The following is a 21,072-nucleotide window of genomic DNA, read 5'->3' as shown; positions in this document are numbered from 1 at the left end:
AAGAGGGAGTTCAAAGTATTTTATGGTACCTAATTTTCCATTTAAAAAAAAGTTCCTCTTCCCTTATTTACAGGATTTAAATGTTACTGAATAAAACTAACAAGTAGATACATAGATTTTTGAACGTAAAAGGCAGGCCCTATTCACACTGAAGTATTTGCCACAGAGATGGCTATAGTAGTACTATATTTTATGACATTTATACTCAAATTGCTATCTGGTTCAGCATTAAAAAAACTGATCCTCTGATATGTTGGAATAGATATATTGAGAATGAATGTGTCCACTACCAAATAACCTGTATATATGGACTCAGTCATCACCATGTGTGTTGGGGCAGCTGCAGCCAAGATGATCCCTCATGCAACCTGTATGTTCATTCTTGAAGAATTCACCTAGATCAGTCCCCAAATGGTAATTGTTAGAAATGCTGCCAGATAAAAATAAAACCATGGTATACTCATTTGTTTTTGTTGGCTTTTTCTCCTAAGAAACTGAATCATTTAGAGCTGTTCAAAGGGCCAACCTTTCATTCTCAACTAGAAAGATGAATGACCAACACCATTGTGTGTTGTTTGCAATACAATATAGCAAATTCTTTTTTTAAGATCTACTTTGGGGAGTGGTCAAAACTTTCATTAACCACCAACTGAAGTCCACAAACCAAGGTGTTTTTTTTATTTAAACTAATTCAAATTGATGACCAAATAATTAAAGCATATAAATTATGTGTATACATATGTAATATCTAAAATTAGTTTCTTCACTGATTCTGAAGCACTTTCATCATAAGACATATTGATTTTAGTAGAACATAAGACAATTAAGAATGGCCCTACTGGGTCATAAAATCAAAGAATATTAGGGTTGTAAGAGACCTCAGGAGGTCATGTAGTCCTCAAAGCAGGACCAACACCAATTAAATCATTCCAGCAGGGCTTTGTCAAGCCGGGCCTTAAAAACTTCTAAGGACAGAGATTGCACCACCTCCTAGGAAACCCATTCCAGTACTTCACCACCCTCCTAGTGAAATACTGTTTCCTAATATCCAACCTAGACTTCCCACACTGTAACTTGAGACCATTGCTTCTTATTCTGTCATCTGCCACTGCTGAGAACAGCCTAGCTCCAACCTCTTTGGAACTCCCTTTCAGGTAGTTGAAGGCTGCTATCAAATCCCCCCCTCACTCTTCTCTTCTGCAGACTAAATAAGCCCAGTTCCCTCAGCCTCTCCTCGTAAGTCATGTGCCCAACCCCTAATCATTTTTGTTGCCCTCCACTGAACTCTCTCCAATTTGTCCACATCCCTTCTGTAGCGGGGGGAGGGGGGGGGAGAGGAGACACCAAAACTGGACACAATACTCCAGGTGTGTCCTCACCAGGGCTGAACAGAGGGGAATAATCACTTCCCTCAATCTGCTGGCAATTCTCCTACTAATACAGCCCAATATGCTGTTGGCCTTCTTGGCAACAAGAGCACACCGCTGACTCATATCCAGCTTCTCATCCCCAGGTCCTTTTCTGCAGAACTACTGCTTAGCCAGTTGGTCCCCAGCCTGTAGCAGTGCATGGGATTCTTCTGTCCTAAGTGAAGGACTCTGCACTTGTCCTTGTCGAATCTCATCAGATTTCCTGTGGCCCAATCCCCCAGTTTGTCTAGGTCATTCTGGACCCTATCCCTACACTCCAGCGTATCTACCTCTCTCCCAGCTTAATGTCATCTGTGAACTTCATGAAGGTGAAAATCATCCTATCATCCAGATCATTAATAAAGATGTTGAACAAAACCGGCCCAAGGACTGACCCCTGGGGCACTCCGCTTGATACCAGCTGCCAACTAGACATCGAGCTGTTGATCACTACCCGTTGAGCCCGACAATCTAGCCAACTTTCTATTCACCTTATAATCCATTCATCCAATCCATACTTCTTTAACTTGCTGGCAAGAATACTGTGGGAGATCGTATCAAAAGCTTTGCTAAAATCAAGGTATATCATGTCCCCTGCTTTCCCCATAGCCACAGAGCCAGTTATCTCATCATAGAAAGCAATCAGGTTGGCCAGGCATGACTTGCCCTTGGTGAATCCATGTTGATTGTTCCTGATCATCTTCTTCTTCTCCAAGTGCTTCAAAATGGATTCCTTGAGGACCTGCTTCATGATTTTGCCAATGACTGAAGTGAGGCTAACCAGTCTGTAGTCCCCAGGTTCTCTTTCTTCCCTTTTTTAAATATGGGCACTAATTTTTCCAATCATCCGGGACCTCCCCCGATCGCCACGAGTTTTCAGAGATAATGATCAATGGCTCTGCAATCACATCAGCCAACTCCCCCAGCACCCTTGGATAAATTAGGTCTGGACCCATGGACTTTGTGCATGTCCAGCTTTTCTAAATAGTCCTTAACCTGTTCTTTCACCACTGAGAGCTGCTCACCTCCTCCCCATACTGTGTTGCCCAGTGCAGCAGTCTGGGAGCTGACCTCGTCTGTGAAGAGCAAGGCAAAAAAAGCATCGAGTACTTCAGCTTTTTCCACATCGTCTGTCATTTGGTTTCCTCCCCCATTCAGTAAGGGTCCCACACTTTCCCTGACCTTCTTCTTGTTGCTAACATACCTATAGAAATCCTTCTTGTTACCCTTCACATCCCTTGCTAGCTGCAATTCCAATAGTGCCTTGGCCTTCCTGCATGCTCTAGCAATATTTTTATATTCCTGCCAAGTCATCTGTCCAAATTTCCACTTCTCGTAAGATTCCTTTTTGAGTTTAAGCTCACTGAAGATTTCAGTGTTAAGGCAAGCTGGTCGCCTGCCATATTTGCTATTCTTGGGTCAGACCAAAGGTCCATCTAGCCCAGAATCCTGTCTTCCGACAGTGGCCAGTGCCAGGTGACCCAGAGGGAATGAACAGAACAGTTAATCGTCTGGCAAACAGAAGCTAGGGACACCACTCCTGCCCACCCTGGCTAATAGCCATTGATGGACCTATCCTCCATGAATTTATCTAGTTCTTTTTTTAACCCTATTATGGTCTTGGATTTCACAACATCCTCTGGAAAGGAGTTCCACAGGTTGACTGTGCGTTGTGTGAAAAAATACTTCCTTTTATTTGTTTTAAACCTGCTGCCTATTAATTTCATTTGGTGCCCCTAGTTCGTGTGTTATGAGAAGTAGTAAACAACATTTCCTTATCTACTTTCTCTACACCAGCCATGATTTTATAGACCTCAATAATATCTCCCCTTAGCTGTCTCATCTCATCCGACCACATCTGCACACAGTATTCAATATGTGGGCATATCATGGATTTATATACAGGCAACATGATATTTTCTGTCCTATTATCTTTCCCTTTCTTATTTATTCCCAGCATTCTGTTCGCTTTTTTAACTGCTGCTTCACATTGAAGCTATGTTTTCAGAGAACTATCCACAATGACTCCAAGATCTCTTTCTTGAGTGGTAACAGCTAATTTAGACCCCACCATTTTATATGTATAGTTGGGATCATGCTTTCCAATGTGCATTACTTTTCATTTATCAACATTAAATTTTGAGAGATCCTTTTCTAGCTCTTCGCAGCGGACCTGGGTCTTAACTATCTTTAATAATTTTGTATCATCTGCAAATTTTGCCACCTCATTGTTTACCCCTTTTTCTAGATCATTTATGAATATGTTGAATAGGACTGGTCCCAGTACAGACCCCTCGGGGACACCATTATTGACCTCTCTCCATTTTGAAAACTGACCATTTATTCCTACCTTTTGTTTCCTATCTTTTAACCAGTTAGCAATCCATGAGAGCACCTTCCCTCTTATCCCATGGCAGCTTACTCTGCATATGAGCCTTTGGTGAGGGACCTTCTCAAAGGCTTTCTGAAAACCTAAGTACACTATATCAACTAGATCCCCTTGGTCCACATGCTTGTTGACCCCCCTCAAAGAATTCTAGTAGATTGGTGAGGCATGATTTCCCTTTACTAAAAACCATGTTGACTCTTCCTCAAAAAATTATGTTAATCTATATGTCTGACAATATTGTTCTTTATTATAGTTTCAACCAATTTGCCAGGTACTGAAGTCAGGCTTACAGGCCTGTAATTGCTGGGATCGCCTCTGGAGCCCTTTTTAAAAATTGGCATCACATTAGCTATCCTCCAGTCATCTGGTACAGAAGCTGATTTAAATGATAGGTTACAGACTACAGTTAATAATTTTGCAATCTCACATTTAAGTTCCTTCAGAACTCTTGGGTGAATACCATCTGGTCCTGGTGACTTATTGCTGTTTAATTTATCAATTTTTTCCAAAACCTCCTCTAATGATACCTCAATCTGGGACAATTCCTCAGATCTGTCACTTAAAAAGAATGGCTCAGGTTTGGGAATCTCCATCACATCTACAGCCGTGAAGACCAATGCAAAGAATTCATTTAGTTTCTCCGCAATGAGACTTCAGGAGTGAGATTTTTTTCAAAAGCGGTCATTGTTGACCTAACTTCAGGCCAACTGATATCAACTGTAAAAGACTTCCATTGACTACAACGAGGCAGAGCTAGGCCAAGGCTGTGGGTTGTTGTAAGATCCACCCCTATTAATTACTGTCGATAATTATAAGCAAAATAGATTATATACTGGCACTTGCATACAAAAGAGATGTTCATATTAGAAATACCCAACACAGATATTATCCCTAATTTTATCAATTTCAATTGACAACTCGGAGTTTGAATCAGGCCTGGTTTAGCATCCAATGCCCAATTAAGTCAATGGGAGTCTTTTCATTGACTTTAATGGACATTGGATTGGGCTTCCAATCCACAAAATGTTTTGTGATAACATGGAAGTTCTCAGCTTGTTCTTCACAAAAACATTAATCCTAGCAGACAAGGAATACTGTTGCGCCAAAATGTAGCACTTTATATAATTATTTAAAAGGCTGACACATGCCATAAAATAAGCTAGTGCAGTCATTGAGTACTCTATGCTGTCACAGAAGATGAAATCAAGCTCAGAAATTTCCTTTCTGCTCAGATGAGGGGAAAAAAACCAAAAATGGGTGAAGATTTCCAGTTGAAGGAATACACCTAGGAGGGTGAAAATTATTGAGTTAGGCTTCAATACACTATGTTTTACAGAAAGAACTAGTGTAATAAAAACATGTTCTACTCAAATTAAGAGCCTCTTTGCCAGCAAAATTCACAATTTGTTTACAATGCCTCTATGGAACGTCACCATAAAAACACCACCACTCTTACAGTAGAGCTCCTGATGAGCTAATTTCAGGTAGATTGACTGGATCCTCTAATTTCTATTTCACTCTTTAAATTGCATTACCTTGTACAAAAGAATGGATTGCTTAAAATTCTATAATTACAGTATACATTTTAAACAGGTTACTAACAGCAGATTTCCGGATGACCAAAAATGTAGAATAGGATCAAAACAATGGTAATTTGAAACTGCAAAAGACTGACCACCACCCTCAAATAAATGTTGTTAACCTCAAGCATTTCTAAAACATGTCCCTAAATTTCCAAGATTTCACCATCAGACCTCTGGAAGGAAGCGCTGAACAACTTGCTGGTGCTGGAATTTATATACTTAATGCTTCATATGTGCATACATGCAAGTAATTGTTATATTTATCTACACTAGTGGTCCCCAAACTTTTCAGGGTTGCGCCCTCCCTTATCCCTGTCCACATACCCCGCCCCCCCCACACTATTCTCTCTCCAAGCCAGGGCTGGGAGCGGGGCCACTGCTCAGGGAGAGGGGGGCATGGACAGGGGAGAGGCTGGGCCGCAGCTGGGGCAGAGAAGTGCTGGAAGTGGAGCGGGGCTGGGTGGTGCTCCCTCCCCAACACCCCTTATCGGCGCTAGCCCAGACCCCACCACGCCCCCCATAACATTTCTCCATGCCCCCCCTAGGGGGGTGCACCCCATAGTTTGAGGACCTTTGATCTACAAACACGGCCTTTATATGAAGGCAAGAATTCAGCATCTTATAGTTTCTAAAGCTATTCCAATCCACTTTCTTCTCAAATCAAATTATAATTTAAATAATGCACACAAGACTTCGGAACTGTGGAAGTTTGTTTCAAATTTTAGATATATTTAGTAGTTTATTGCTAACCATACTGCACATTTTATTTACATTTTTTTGGTCTAGAGAATGTTAAGCAATACCATAAGAAGTTGTCAAGGAACAGCCTTTGTGTAGATTCAGACTAGAGTTTGGAACCAAGCAGGACCCAAGACGAATAATTTTACTTCCTCTGTATTTACTGAGGCTGTTCATGGTTCTCAAATGCTATTGCATTTTATAGCTGATTTAGTTGCTGTTAGCTGCCAAGTTCCAGAACCACCAGCATTTTAGGTTCCTAACGCAAGGGACAAAGAGTTCTACAACAGAGGGTTACCAGCAAACCTATTCAATTGGTCCTCACCTATGTAATCAAGTTACCCAACTCATGCTTTTAATTATAACTGTGAGAGGGAGTGCACACATAGGAGTGACAGCAGGGGAAAGAAGAGGCAGGGCCTGGAATTAAGCAGCATGCATACTACCAGCAATCAGGTAACAGCTAAGGGACACTGAAACAACTTCAGCCAACATAGCAGCAACATTCAGGCCTAATTAGCTGGGTCCCCAGGGGAGGGGATATACTCAACAGGTAAGGCAGCTACAAAGGGCCTGACCCCAAAACATCATCATTTTTTCTGCACTCATGTCTCAACAAGCATAGAGAGGCCCCTGAGCAGCTCCAACACGCCCAGTAAAAGTCTGGGGATTGGATCATCTGACTATTCACAAGTAACAGCTTGCTCATTCACTCAATCAGGATGAACAAGATTCGAAATTTACATGATACCTCATTGCCTGAGGACTAAGCATAATTGCACTTGGGTATGCACAAGTTGCTTAGCATCCTTCTTCTGAATCAAGTGCTTCTGTTCCTTACTTTCCCTTCCTACTCTTAAAGGAGCAATGACTCAAATGCTGACTTGATCCTCACTCCCTCCCAGTGAAAATAGAAGTGGATCCCTTACTTTCTTCTCTCTCCACCCTCCATTTAAAAAATTTAAAAGATTAAAAACAGAAAAGAAAACCAAGAGTTGGGGCCATATTGTTCCTTCTTGTCCCTATTAAAGAGAACTTACTCCCTTGCCTCTCCCTCCCCAACACAGAAGTCATGACTTACTCCCTTGCCTCTCCCTTCCCAACTTGGGATCCTCTGTCACCACAGCTTTTGCAGCCTTTGTGAACTGCTCTGCCCAGGGCTATTAATTAAACCTTGGCCATGGAATCGGTTGCTCTTTCAGTACCCTCTGACATGAAGTATGTTAGGGAAATGGAAAGATGTGGTCTCCACAACAGAGATGCCTTCACTAATTAAACCCACGATACAATTCAGCCCCAGGATACGGCATCCAGCTGCACAGTGCTGCAATTCAAAGATGTGAAATTATTATTTTACATATCCTTTTCCCAACTGATATGCTCTGAAACACCCCTTGCAGACATTCAGATTTAGCCTGCCTTACTTTACCATGTCAATATAAGATATTTTAAATGTTATGTTTCCAAGCTAGTGGTAAATAACTATTCTGTTGGAAACAATTTGAGATTATAGTTGTATATAACCTGTCAAAGATATTTTCATTTAGTTTAAGGCAAGCATGCTACAGTAGTTTCTTCCCTAAACCCCTGCAGCACACATACAAAGAAGGATAAGTGGAAAACTAAATTGCTGATTTGTACAGGAAGCAGACCACCCATCCTTGGTGTTCATAATACTGCCACATCTTGTGAATTAAACCTCTGAGATCATTGTGCGTTTGAAGACAACTTGCTTTAACTCTACCAAAGGGGGGAAAGGTAATCAGAACTACTGTTTGATAACAGTGAGTTTTGTTATATAAAGGATAACTTGTATGCATTTTATTATAACCCTGATTATGGAAAACTTTGATTATTTACGACTTCCACCCAAGCTTCAGTGTCTCAAAAGAAATCATGGGAGCCTGAGGCTCCCTATGGCAGTACTAAGGGCTTGTCTACACTTAAAATGCTACAGCAGCACAATGGTGCGGCTGTAGTGCTTCAGCATAGACATTACCTATGCCTACATGAGGGATTCTCCCATCAGGGTAGGTAATCCATCTCCCTCAGAGGCAAGAGTTAGCGGTCTCTACACAGGGACTCAGGTCAACTTAACTACACAGCTCAGAAGTGTGGATTTTTCAAAGCAGCAGGCTTTTATTGATTATTCTGATGTGCCAGACTTCAATTCCCAATCATTTATTTTAGGATGTATTCATATTGTAAAAAGGAGAAAGACCACATTTCAAGCGAGATCATCTCAAGCAGAAAGGCAGGCCTCAGACTAGAGCACTTTGGTGTAGCTCACTAGAAAGAGGATAGCTCACATTAATTCCTAGATGAGAGAATTAGAAGAATACACTACTCAATCTATACAGCACACTAAATGGCAACATTTGGATGATATGGTGAACATCAGAACGGGCACCTAAAAGGGGACCTATACAAGCATAAACATAGGCAGAAAATGTTATACTATATAAATATTAAGTAACTCCCATTCAAGGATGTCAAAGGTCTTTCTAGTTGTGAATGAATTAAGCCTCCCAGAAAGGTATGGGAATAGTATTCCCATGTTATAGCTTGGGAAACAAGACAAAGGAAAGTTAAATGATTTGCACAAGGTCACAGAAGAAATGCATGGGAGGGAAGGGAGAACTCAAGGCTTGAGACTCAACCATGCACCACAAGACTAGTCATCAACATGAGGTTTAACCCAGGCAAATATAAACTAATGAATTTATGGTTAAGTAATATGAAACACGTACTCAGCAGGAGGCAGATTCTTGGAAATATTAATGCTCAAAGGGCAGCATTAAGACAACCCAGGGTCCTAAACACACCACAGCCCCTCCACCACTTGAAAAGCAGCCCTGGTCTTCTCCGATAAGTATGGGACCAGGTGGGCTTTCTACCAGGCTCTAGTGCAGGGGTTCTCAAAACAAATTTTTTGGTGGCCCCAGAGTGCAGCCACCAATTCTCACTGGTGGCCTTTTTCCTAAAATACTTAATTAACTTTATGAAAAACAATTAAAAATGCACACATTCACATCCAAGTCATTATATTTTATATTTGTAGGGGTTTTTGGCAGACAATAATAAAAATGCTGCCTCCCGCTTCAGCCACCCCTCCTCCTCCCATCCAGGGCTTAATGGGTCCTGGGGTTTGCTGTGAAAAGTGATATTTGTTAATATCACAGCACACTTAATAGCTACCTGGGAGGCTATAAGTAATATTAACAAGCATACAAGTATTACTTTTCCACAGATAGCTAGGAACTCTGCTTGAAAAGTGATACTTGCATGTTTGTTAATATCACTTTTCTCAGCAAGCCCCAAGATCCATTAAGCCCCGGATGCGGGGGCCCCGAAGGGGAGGTAGCTGGGGCCAGAGGCGACGGTGGGATGGACACGGGGCCAGGGGAGGCAGCAGAGTCCCAGGGCAATAGGGGGATGGATTCAAGGCCAGGAAGGCGGTGGGGTCCGGGGGCGGATGGGGGGGAGGGGGAGGAAGAGTGGATATGGGGCTGTGGGAGACAGCAGGGGCCAGGTGTGATGGGGGTGGGTGATAAGCCCCACTATCGTGTGGCCAGAGCTAGGGCCTGGTTTCTGCTGCCATGCAGCCAGGGCCGGGGCTCAGTGCCTGTGGCTAGAACCTGGAGCTGGGGACAGGAACCACGTGGCTGGAACCAGGGATCGGAACCTGTTGCCACACAGCCGGAGCTGTGGGTCAGTGCCCAGTGCTAGAGCCCACCGCTGTATGGCCAGAGCCAGGTGCCGAAGCCCAGGGGTCAGCGTCCACCACTACATGGGAACAAAGCTGTGAGCCGGCACCTGCTGCTGTGCACCTGGGGCAGGGGATCAGCATCAGGGGCTGGAGCCGCACGGCTGGAGCCGTGGGTCAGCGCCTGCTGCTGTGCAGTTAGTGGAAGGGAACACCACCAGGGTCTGGGGACATGTGGCTGGAGCTTGGGGCCAGCACCTGCCACCACACGGCCGGAACTGGGGGCCAAAAGCCGACTGAAGCTCCACGACTGGAGCAGGCAGTCAGCACCTGCTGCCCCGCGGCCAGAGCCAGGGTTTGGCGCCCAAAGCCCTGTGCTTGGAGCCCACCGCCTTGCAGCTGGGACTGGGGTCAGTGCCTGTAGCCAGAGCCTGGGACTGAAACTAGGGGCCAGTGCCTGCTGCCCCACAGCTGGAACCAGGGGCCAAAAGCTGAAGCCCTGCAGTTGGAGGCCAGGGCTGTGTGGCCAGAGCCAGGGGGGTCAGTACCCGCTGCCCCATGGTTGGAGCCCAGGGCCGCACAGCCAGGCTCCTGAAGTCCTACCGTTGGAGCCTGCCACCCACCCCCCTCCCCCCAATGTGGGTCAAGAACTCACCTTGCTCCTGCAGTGTTGCTCCCCGCCTCTCTCCAGAGGCAGTGCAAAGCAGCGCATCCAGGAGCAACAAGGAGGAGTGCAAAGGGCCGATGCTTTGCCTCCCCCCATCACCACCCAGGAGGCGGTCATGGCCGCATGAAAAGCCCCTGGTGGCCGCGTATGAGAATGTTGCGCTAGTGGCTGCTGCTCTTCCATTTACTGGAGGTTCTCTGAGACGGCAGACATCACTGCATCAGTTACATACAGGTCACATTTTTGAGCATTTTGCAACCATGCAGTCTACAAACTTTTTAAATAAAAGCTAGGATTTAGGTTTCATAGTATGACACTGCAATTGGAGCCACAGACATGGGTCTATTGTAAGTATACCTAACCTGGCCCTGGTCCCAAAGCACAATTTTGAAGAGCAAGTTAGCTTTATGCCCCCTTGCACAAAACACGATGAAAGATTTTATTCAGACAAATTCTGGGACACTGTGATAACAGACACTAAAGTATATTTATGGGTTTGTACTATTAAATTTATTATTTTATTTTTCAAGGAATACAAAACCATTCTAACATACTGGTTTTAATAGTTGTGTTAAAAGTAATTCCAACAAACAATGACTGTTTATCGAAATATGCTTGTTGAGTAAATTGTAAAAATATTACTAAAAAGTAACTGAAGAATCTGAATTTAATGTACAGCAATTTGTTACACTAAATGATCTTGTTGGGAGAACGTGTTTTGGCTCTCAAATCAACCTACATGAATTATCATTTCTTTAGGAAATTAACTAAACTAACCTAGCAAAGTTCTTCTCACCCACTTGCCTGAGTCAAGCAATTGTTTTTAAATGGATGAGTAAATTATTATTCCACCCTCTCTCATCATTATAAACTGGTAGGACAGTAAAATTTGTACCCGGAATGGTATGTTTTCATGGCAATTCTTCAAGATGAACTAAAAAAGAAAAACAAGTAACTGATTTACAATAAGGTTATTGTAAATCAAATCACTCTTTTATATCTCTAAAACCTGGACTGGTCCTGGTCCAGGACAAAATACCTCAAGTCTCACAATACAAATATTTTTTCCTACAGCAATTTATTTTCCTGGTCAGCAAATAAGTCAGACACCTGTGGGACAACAACTGATATAAAAGGAGGAGTCCCTCAAGAAAAGTTAGAGACAGCACCCAGGTAGAAGTCTCAGCACCCTTTTTCTCCTTGGCAATAGACATAACAGAGGAGGTTGAGCTGCTCAGCAAAGCATTGCCCAGGGAAATCATTTGTGGAGCCCCCAGACTCAGTTGTCCTAGTAGGTCTTTGATAAAAACCTTGTCAAAACCTTGACTAAAGCTGCATGGTGTGATCAAGGAAGTTTTCTGGTTTTTGAAAATATACAGATATGTTAGACATCTTCTTGCAAAGTACGGGTATGGTTTTATAATACTGTACAAATACTGTAAATGACATCAGGAACCACTATTATAAATATGATTTCCTTTTTGTTTGGTTCAGTCAAAAAACCACAGAGCAATTAAAAAAATTAACTCATCGTGGCTGAGTGCCATGCAAAATGCATGGATGGGCATACACACAGTTTCCTAAAAAATGAAGTCGTGTCTGCTTTGCATGGAAATTAAAGATCTCATAGTACAGGGGCGGCCAACCTGTGGCTCTTCAGAAGTTACTATGCGGCTCCTCGTATTGGCACCGACTCCGGGGCTGGAGCTACAGGTGCCAACTTTCCAATGCGCCAGGGGGTGGGGGGTGCTCATAGCTCAATCCCTGGCTCTGCCACAGGACCTGCCCCCACTCCACCCTTCCTGCCCCCTCCCCTGAGCCTCCACTGCCCTTTCTCGCTCCCCCCACCCCGCCTCTTGCATGCCACTAAACAGCTGATCGGGAGGGGAGGCGAGGTGCTGATTGGCAGGGCTGCTGGTGGCTGGGTGGCACTGGCAGCAGGGTGGGGGGAGCTGATAGTGGGCTGCTGATATATTACTGTGAGTCTTGGGCAATGTACATTGGTAAATTCTGGCTCCTTCTCAGGCTGGCTACTCCTGTCATAGCGCATTCTATAGCGTGCCCAGTGCCTTGGGCCAAGATTTCCCTACCACTTCCTGCTGTACTACGGATCAGTTTTCTGCCAGTTGTGGCTTTATTTCATTTGTGCTGATGCCATATTGGTGCACATGCTCCAAACCTTGACCAATTTACTTACAAAGTTATACTCCTTTCCCCATCTTTGTCTTTACAGAAGAATGTGATACAAGATCAGGCCTCATTCTACACAGATAAACAGTCTCATGTGTGATTTCAATAGGATTACTCACATGTGTAAATTTAAACACATGTAAGGGCTTGTCCAAACTATAGATTTGTGCACCACTGCAGTTAATATAGCAGTAGCTACATCAGCACAGACCTCCAGGATAGATGTGCTGCTCTAATGTAAAATGAGGCTTGCACCCATTCAATTTACTCATTTCCAACTTGCAGTAGTGCACTGCAACTACCTTGCGGGGTTACAGTGCTGTCAGCAACGTAACTACGTTAGTGTAGCTACACTGCTGCAAAAATCTTGGGAGCAGGAATCCGTAAAGTTGTGTCTACACTGCAGCTGTTGTGCCTCCCAGCCTGGGTACACAGCATTTGCACTAGCTCCACTCCCCCGTGCAAGCTAAAAATGGACATTGCAGCTCAAACTCTCAAGCCCTCCCAACCTGCTTGGTCTGAGCTCAGGTGGCTAGCCTGAGTGTCTGCCAGAGTTTCAATGTCCACATTGCTATTTTCTATGCACTACCTCCAGAAAAGCTAGCAGGAGTCTTTCAACACAACTGGAAGACTTGTTCCCAAGTTGCAATGTAGATATACCCTAAGTGTTTGCAGGATCAGGGCCTTACATCTGTTCCGTTAATTAGCACAACAAACCCGGAAGCCTCAAATTTAACAATATACTTAAGCACATACTTAAGGTTTAACAAGTGCCTAAGTAGCTTGCTAAATCAGAGCTGCAGTTTGTAAGCTCTTCACAGCATAAGACATCATTTACCTCTTAACACACTGTGGGACCTAAAGAAAACAACCACCACCAGAACCCAGTAATGAAATTCTGTCCTCAGGAAGAACTCCCAAAGAAGCCAACTGGAATTTTCCACAGTAAAATCTGAGTAACAACTGCTGGATTTGGCCTACTGTCTGTAAATCATTCTGAAATACTTTAACAGGAGAAATGCTGCAAGGGATAGAAATGATAAGTATTTCTTTATACAAGGCTGAGGTTTAGGAAAGAAATATGGGTGTTTATGTTAATATAATAAACACAGTATCATTACACAGGTTGAACAAAAACAAAAAAGCCAAAACGAGAGCACAGAGTTCTGGAATTGCTTCAAGGCCTTTCTCTGTGTGAGGATGAGTCAAGAACTCATCACATAATATTAGCATCATCATTTTATCATCTGACATAGTCAGGGGATCACGTCCAGCAATGACCAGGCCTCATCTGTCTCAAACTGGCCAGGCTGGAGCACTTTGCAGGGATTTATTAATTCAGTGATTTTTACAGTCACACAACGGCTCTGGAGTTTGCCGATGCGTGCGTAGGGGGAAGGAGGTATCTGGGCCAAGTCCCAGGCTGAGTTTAGGGGAACCCCTGGGGAAGAGTCCACCACCACGGACTGGAACAACAACAGGGAGATAAGGCAGAAGACATCTGAAGAGAGGGCCTGGAGGAGGGGGTTAAATCGAGATCAGGCCGGGGGAAGGGGTTTGGGGGAAGAGAGGGTCGGGGTCATTAAACCGGGGCGGGTGTAGGGAACTAGGGGAACCTCTCCCCAGCAGTAGGGCTGCGATGCCCGCCCCTCACACACGGAGGAGAAAGGAGACAAAGCAGCCTTCATCCGCCAACCCCCCTGCCCGGGGGGGGCGGCCCGGGCCCCTCAGACGCGGGTACCTACCGCAGCAGGAGAAGACGAGGAACAGGAGCTGCGCCGACCGCCAGCCTGGGGACCCTTTTGTGCTCCAACAAGGGGCCATAACACCGCCACGGGGGGAGGAGCTGCAGCCGCCGAGCCCCGCGCTAGAGCCGCCGCCGCCGCGGGAGGGGCCAGGCGCCCCCTCAGACCGGAGCCCAGCGGAGCTGCCTGCCTCGGGGAGAGCTAGCGGCCCTCGCCTCATCCGTCGGCTCGGGGATCCATGAGACGCCGCCGGCCCCGGCCTCCTTCTCGCGCGCTCCGGCGGGGCCCAGTGCAGCTGCGCAGTGGATGGCCGAGCGCATGGATTTGCTCTCCACGGGCCCCCGGGCGGGGAGCGGGGAGCCGGCGGAGGGGAGAGGAGCAGAAGCCCGAGCTCCACCCCCCCGCTGCGGGCCGAGGAGGGGGCGGGGTGTGACGAGGTGGCTGCGCCGCGGCCCGCCCCCGCCTCCGTGTCTCCTTGCTCGCCGCGGGCCCCGCCCGCAGGGTCCCGTCCGCCCCAGGCCACAGGCTCCTGCAGGAGTGACCACCGCCCGGCTGAGAGAGCGGGAGTGGCTCCGGCCTCCAGGCACTTGAGGACACTGGCCATCGTGCGGCTTAGGGCCTGTCTACACCTCAACGGCTGCAGCGGCGCCTCAGGGTGGGCACTACCTGCGCCAAAAGGAGGGGTGCAGCGTCGATAATCTGCCTCCTGAGAGGCAGGAGCTAGGCCAACAGGAGAGCTATCCTGTCACCCTAGGGCTGGCAACAATGGGGGTGAGGGGGATTTGGGGTAGGGGTGGCTTTTTCACTAACTAACTATCCCCAGGGTGGCTTTTTCACAGTCCTGAGCAATGTACAGTAAAAGTTGTGTTATCCGGCACTTTGCCAACTGGAAAGCGCCATAAACTGGCATTTCAAAGATCTTCATTGAAAGTCCGGTGTATAGTCCAGTTGGCGTGGGGCTGGCAGGCTCCCTGCCTGGCTCCGCATGGTTCCGTGATAGCAGCGACATGTGCTTGCTACTCCTACATGGAGACGCGCCAGGCGGCTCTGCACACTGCTCCCGCCCCGAGCGCTGGCTTTGCAGCTCCCATGAGCTGGTAACCATGGCCAACAGGAGCTGCGGAGGCGGTGCTTGCGGGCAGAGGCAGCACACCTGGCCACGCCTCCGCCTAGGAGCAGCAGGGACATGTCGCCGCTTGCAGGGAGCCAACCGAGCTGAGCGCCATCTGGATCCGGCACAGCGCACCGCTCCTGCGCCCCAACCCCCAGCCCTGAACCCCTCCTGCACCCAAACTTCCTCCCTCTTAGTTAACCAGAATTTTAACTTACTGGCACCCCCCATTCCTCCAACATGCCAGGTAGCAAAGCTTTTACTGTAGTTATATTAACCTAATTTCTTAGTGTAGACCAGGCCTTCATCAGCAAATGCACAGCCAATATACATGTTAGGCTTAGGTGATCATACACAGGAAAAGCCAGGGCCATCTTACAGAACAAAGTGTTTAAAATACCTAAGGGTGTATTTTTAACTTTTAATGCTCATCTCAATAGATTTCTTTTAAGGTCAGGAAAGCAAGAATCAGGAAGATGTTATTCAAAATTTATGAGTCCAGTGCCCTATCTGCTACCGCCTACCTCAGTTACTGTAGACAATGCCACGATCATGCTTGTCACTCAACCCTGCAAATAAGGGCATCATCTTCAAAACAAACCCCTTTTTAAGTGCACGTATCCGGGATACATTGAAATTTTACAGATTCTTTCTGCAGAATATAACATAAGAACAGCCATAGTAGGTCAGACCAAAGGTCCATCTGGCCCAGTATCCTGTATTCCAACAGTGGCCAATGCCAGATGCTTCAGAAGGAATGACCAGAATAGGCAATCAAGTGATACATCCCCTGTTGTCCACTCCCAGCTTTTGGCAAACAGAGGTGGACATTCAGAGAGTGGGATTGCATCCCTTACCATCTTGGCTAATAGCCATTGGTAGACCTCTCAGTGATATGGCATCATCTCAACATTTCTAAGATACAGCCTTTCCTATCTACCGACATAGAAAAAACTCTCATCCAGCCTCTTGTGTCTCAATTATTGCCACAACTTTCTCTCTGGCTTTGACAAATGCAATCTTATCCAACTCATATTCCAGAATGCTGCTGCAAAGATCATTTTCCTAACCTGTTGCGTTCACCATGTCACCCCTCTCTCTGCATCTGTCCCCCTTCTCTGTCACAGCAAATACAAGCTACTTGTCTTTACTTTTAAGGTCCTTCACACCCTACCATCCCCTATCTGTCATCTTTCATTCACTATCAAGCTGTTGACTTGCACCTCTAATCACTCCATGATGCCAGCCTCCATTACCCACTTGTTAAATTTTTAAGCAAGCACCCTCCATTCACGCTTGGGAGGAACTCAACAAAACTAACACATTATCCTCCTGCAAAACTCTCCTTAAAACTATTTTTCCATGATGCCTACAAAAAAACTTAACAATTAGGTCCATAGCACATAGGGTGCTGAGACCATACCTATCAAGCTAACCAGTATTGTCTCACTGTACTTTCCCATCAAGCTCTCTATCTGTTGTGTTTTGTCTTTGCGGCAGAGACTGTCTTTTGTTCTGTTTATGCAGCACCTAGCACAATGGGGTCCTGGTCCTTAGGTGGGGCTCCTAGGTGCTATGGTAATATAAATAGTAAAAAATAAAACAATTCTTTAAAAGAAAGATTTTGAGCCTCTAAATCATCTCCTGGGCCTGTTGATCCAATTTGGTCACTTTCTTCTTTGAATGCCTCTACTGGCCCCTCATGTGCTACTGCATCAGATTTAAAATGACAGATTACTTCCATCAAGGTTTTGCGTAAATCTGGTTCTTCCCTGGATGAGCTGCATGTGAGCTGGGCAAGACTGGATTTGTAAAGACCAGAGAAGAGCATGTTAGGGGAATTAAGATGCAAGATAATGAGATAATGATGGCATTTGTCAGACTGTCAGATAACTGCCTCCATCCCTTCTTCCACGTGGCTCCTTATACACACCAGATACACAGATGCTGGAAAAAATTGTATAGTGGGGGTGCTGAGAGTCATTGAACCAAACTGTAAACCCTGTATATAATGGATATCAGGAGGTGCGGCAGCACCCCCAGCACCCTTATTTCCAGTACCTATGACACATATCTCCACCCCTTCCATGAGGCCCCGGTCCTGCCCTGCCTCTTCCCACCCCTTCCCCGCCCCCATTCCAACCCCTTCCCCGAAGTCCCGGCCCCAACTCCACCCCCTCCCTGCCCCTATTCCAACCCCTTCCCCAAATCCCCGCCCCGGCCCCGCCTCTTCTCCATCTCCTCTCCTGAGTGTGCTGTGTCCCTGCTCCTCCCCGCTCCCTCATGGAAAGTCCTAAGCACTGGAAGCTAGGTGGAGGAGCAGCAACACAGTGCACTCGGGGGGGGGGGGCAGAGGCGGCGGTCAGGGGGGCAGAGCGGGGGGTAAGGAGAGCTATGGCGGGCCGCAGCAGCTCACAGGCCACGTGTTTGAGACCCCTGATGTAAATGGTAGGAAAGTAGGTCTTAAAGGGGGAGATGTAATGGAATGCTAAACTGTATTATACTGTTTAGCCACTAGATGGCACTGTGTGTAGAAAGTAGTTTAGTTAAGGTAAACCAAGGGTCGGCAACCCTTTGGCATACGGCCCATCAGGGAAATCCTCTGGTGGGCCAGGACGATTTGTTTACCTGCAGTGGCCACAGGTTCGGCCAATTGCAGCTCCCAGTGGCCGCGGTTCGCCATTCCAGGCCAACGGGGGCTGCGGGAATGGCATGGGTCGAGGGATGTGCTGGCCATCACTTCCCGCAGCCCCCATTGGCCTGTAACGGCAAACCACGGCCAGTGGGAGCTGTGATTGGCCAAACCTGCAGATAAACAAACCGTCCCGGCCCACCAGCGGATTTCCCTTCTGGGCCGCATGCCAAAGGTTGCCGATTCCTGAGCTAAACACAGCCATATCTGGCAAAGCATTACCGGATCTTATGATGAACAAATTGAATAACTTTATGCTGGAGCAGTAATTGACACCATACTACTACTGTGCATTAAAACAGGAAAACATAAATATCCTGAAATGGCTCAGATGCTTCTTCTCAGACCAAACCCAGATTGTCATTATAGGTAAGCATTCCTCCACCCACAATTCAACCTGGTGGGTGCTGCTACTGAAGCAGTTTCAACAGGAAACTTTGGACACTGATGATGTCATCACACTATTTTTTAACTTGGGTTTTTACTCTAGATATTCTTTCCCTTCTACTGATTGGCTGTTGGTTCCACCTTTGCTTGCCCCTTCCATTACAATCACTTCATTACACTTCAGGCTTACTTCACCTATCCTTTATATTCCCCTCCTTCCGTCTATAACTCCCTTTTCTTCCTTTCATTCCATCCCTATCCCCCTTATCTCTCTCTGTCTCTCTCTCTTCAATCTCCCCTTTCCCTTCTCTTTGTCTTGTCCATATAGATTATAAACTCTTCAGCACGGGGACTGATGCTTATTGTATGTTTGTGCAGTGCCTTGCACAATGATTTTGGGCCCTCTAGACACTACCATAATACAAATAAAGAATAAGAGTGTGTGCAACTTAAGGTGTTAACTATGAATGCTAAAGTCCTTTATGATCTGGGTCCCAGCGAACTGAAGAAATAGATCCCTTCCCATTGTGGCAGTAGAGATTATGAGAGATATTAATGCTAACAGTCCTAAAGCTATTTAAATGCCCTGTGTGCTGGAGTTCATTTTGCCTGTAAGTTCAACAGATCCCAAGTCTGTGGAACACTAATATTTTTAATTTTGTGCTTGTGCCCCAAGTTTGTATAATTAAACTCATTTTATATATTTTAAAATAAATAAATAAGCAATAGAAAATCAGAACTTCAAACATAACATTCCGTTAGTTTTATAACACAACACAAACAATGAGCATGAAACCAAGAATATCACCTTTCATCTATTACACAAATGAGGTGTGTTTACAAGAAAACAGTTGTTTGCACAGCAATTGGGAAAAGGAGGTTAATAAGCAAACTCTTTATTCAGCACCTGAGTTTCCTCTGAGGCAACGTCTACTCTAGTTCTAGAGCACACTCAGTAACTGCACCGCAGAATGATGAAAGGCAATAGAAGTTGCTGCCAGAAATGCCTGGACCAAGGCCACTGTGTTTAAAATATATAGCAATGACATCAGCAGGGTCTGCTTGTATTGTGCTAGGGTGTGTATTGGTATTCCTATTTCCTTTTGGAGAGAATTTAGCAGAATGCTCATGCAATCATCAGTCTCTCCTATAATTGAGTATTAGTAGTACGGTAGTGCCTAGGGACTAGTCAAGAATGGAGCCCCGCTGTGCTCAGCACCGTACAAACACAGAGTAATAGACAGTCCTTGCCCCAAAGAACTTACAGTTGCAATAGCTAAGACAGACTCTGGGTAGGGGAAAGAGATACAACATACAAGCAAAGTGAACCGAAAGATGGTCTGCAAACAGTATTGATTTAGCTGTTTAAACTCAGTTCCCCACCTGTAAAATTGAGATATTTCCTCTCTCCACCCTTCGTCTGCATTGTCTGTTTAGACTGTAAGCTCTTCCAGGCAGGGACTGCCTCTTACATGTATGTAAATGGGGTCTTTAAGCACTTCTTTAATATTACTGTTAGTATAATAGGCATAGAGGATGACATTTGGAGCCACATCATGAATTCTATTCTGACTGCTACATCTGTGGGTTCTGTAGTATCTATGATAGTCATGGTATCTGTAACATATGCTGCCATGAATCATTGCAAGCTAATTTCTTGGTGATTACATTTTCACCCACTGGAAAGGTTGAAAAGGCTTCTGGGTCTCATTAAGGCATTCACCTGTTGCTGCAAGGGCAACATTCTCTGAGATCCAAGCACCTAGTAATACTCTCAAGAGAAGATCTGTTATATGAAGGGAAAACCTGACTTAGTTCAGCTTTTAGCACTGTGCACTTTGCTTGTATACCTGAAGAATCTACTGCCCAGAGACTCAGCTGCAACTAAGGAACACACAGCACAATTCAGGGTGTGTGCACAAAGGCAATATAAGACACCTTTTGCTCTCACATGATCCTGGGGAGTTCCCTGAGTGTAAATTTGACCAGTCTGAAGACAATTCTTATTTGCATTATTTGCCAAGAAGTCATGCTTCTTACTTAGAATATACATTCTTTGGGACAGGAATTGTCTCTTTGTTCTGTGTTTGTGCAGCAAGCAGCACAATGGGGTTCTGGTCCATGACTGGTGTTCCCAGGCTCTACAGAAATTTAAATTAATTAATTAAATAAATAATACCACCAACAGAGGGGTGGCCTAGGAATCACTACATCAGCTCTAGAGCGCTGGAAGATACCTGCTGCACTGGGTTCTGTAGCTGGCTACACTGGCTTTATGGCCACTTTATACTGGTAGTATAGTGCAAAGTGACTAGTGGGCAGATGAGGGCTGGGCCTATGTACTGAGTTTCTTTAGATACCCACAAAATCTACAGTCACATGCTAGTCTTGTCATTAGAAAGATCTATGGCAGCTCTTTAGCAGCCAGCATCCATTACCTTTTTGCCTTTTGGAG

General features: G+C 45.5%; 1 protein-coding gene across 2 annotated transcripts in view; it reads right to left on the bottom strand.

Moving 5' to 3' along the window:
• The window catches only part of LRP12 (LDL receptor related protein 12), a 106,312-nt gene extending 91,495 nt beyond the window's left edge, over window positions 1–14,817 (bottom strand). The window contains exon 1 of one of the 2 annotated variants that reach the window (XM_084621935.1): window positions 14,428–14,817. In XM_084621935.1, the coding sequence (XP_084478061.1) occupies window positions 14,428–14,647 (220 nt within the window). In that variant the 5' untranslated portion in view covers window positions 14,648–14,817. The remainder of the gene's footprint in view (window positions 1–14,427) is intronic. The other variant, XM_084621936.1, reaches the window with a different exon arrangement.
• Window positions 14,818–21,072: the final 6,255 nt, after the last annotated feature.

The sequence above is a fragment of the Lepidochelys olivacea genome (assembly GCF_965140295.1).
Source record: "Lepidochelys olivacea isolate rLepOli2 genome assembly, chromosome: 2".
NCBI lineage: Eukaryota > Metazoa > Chordata > Testudines > Cheloniidae > Lepidochelys > Lepidochelys olivacea.
Note: the sequence above shows the minus strand (reverse complement) of the source record. Positions and strands in the feature narration are given on the sequence as shown.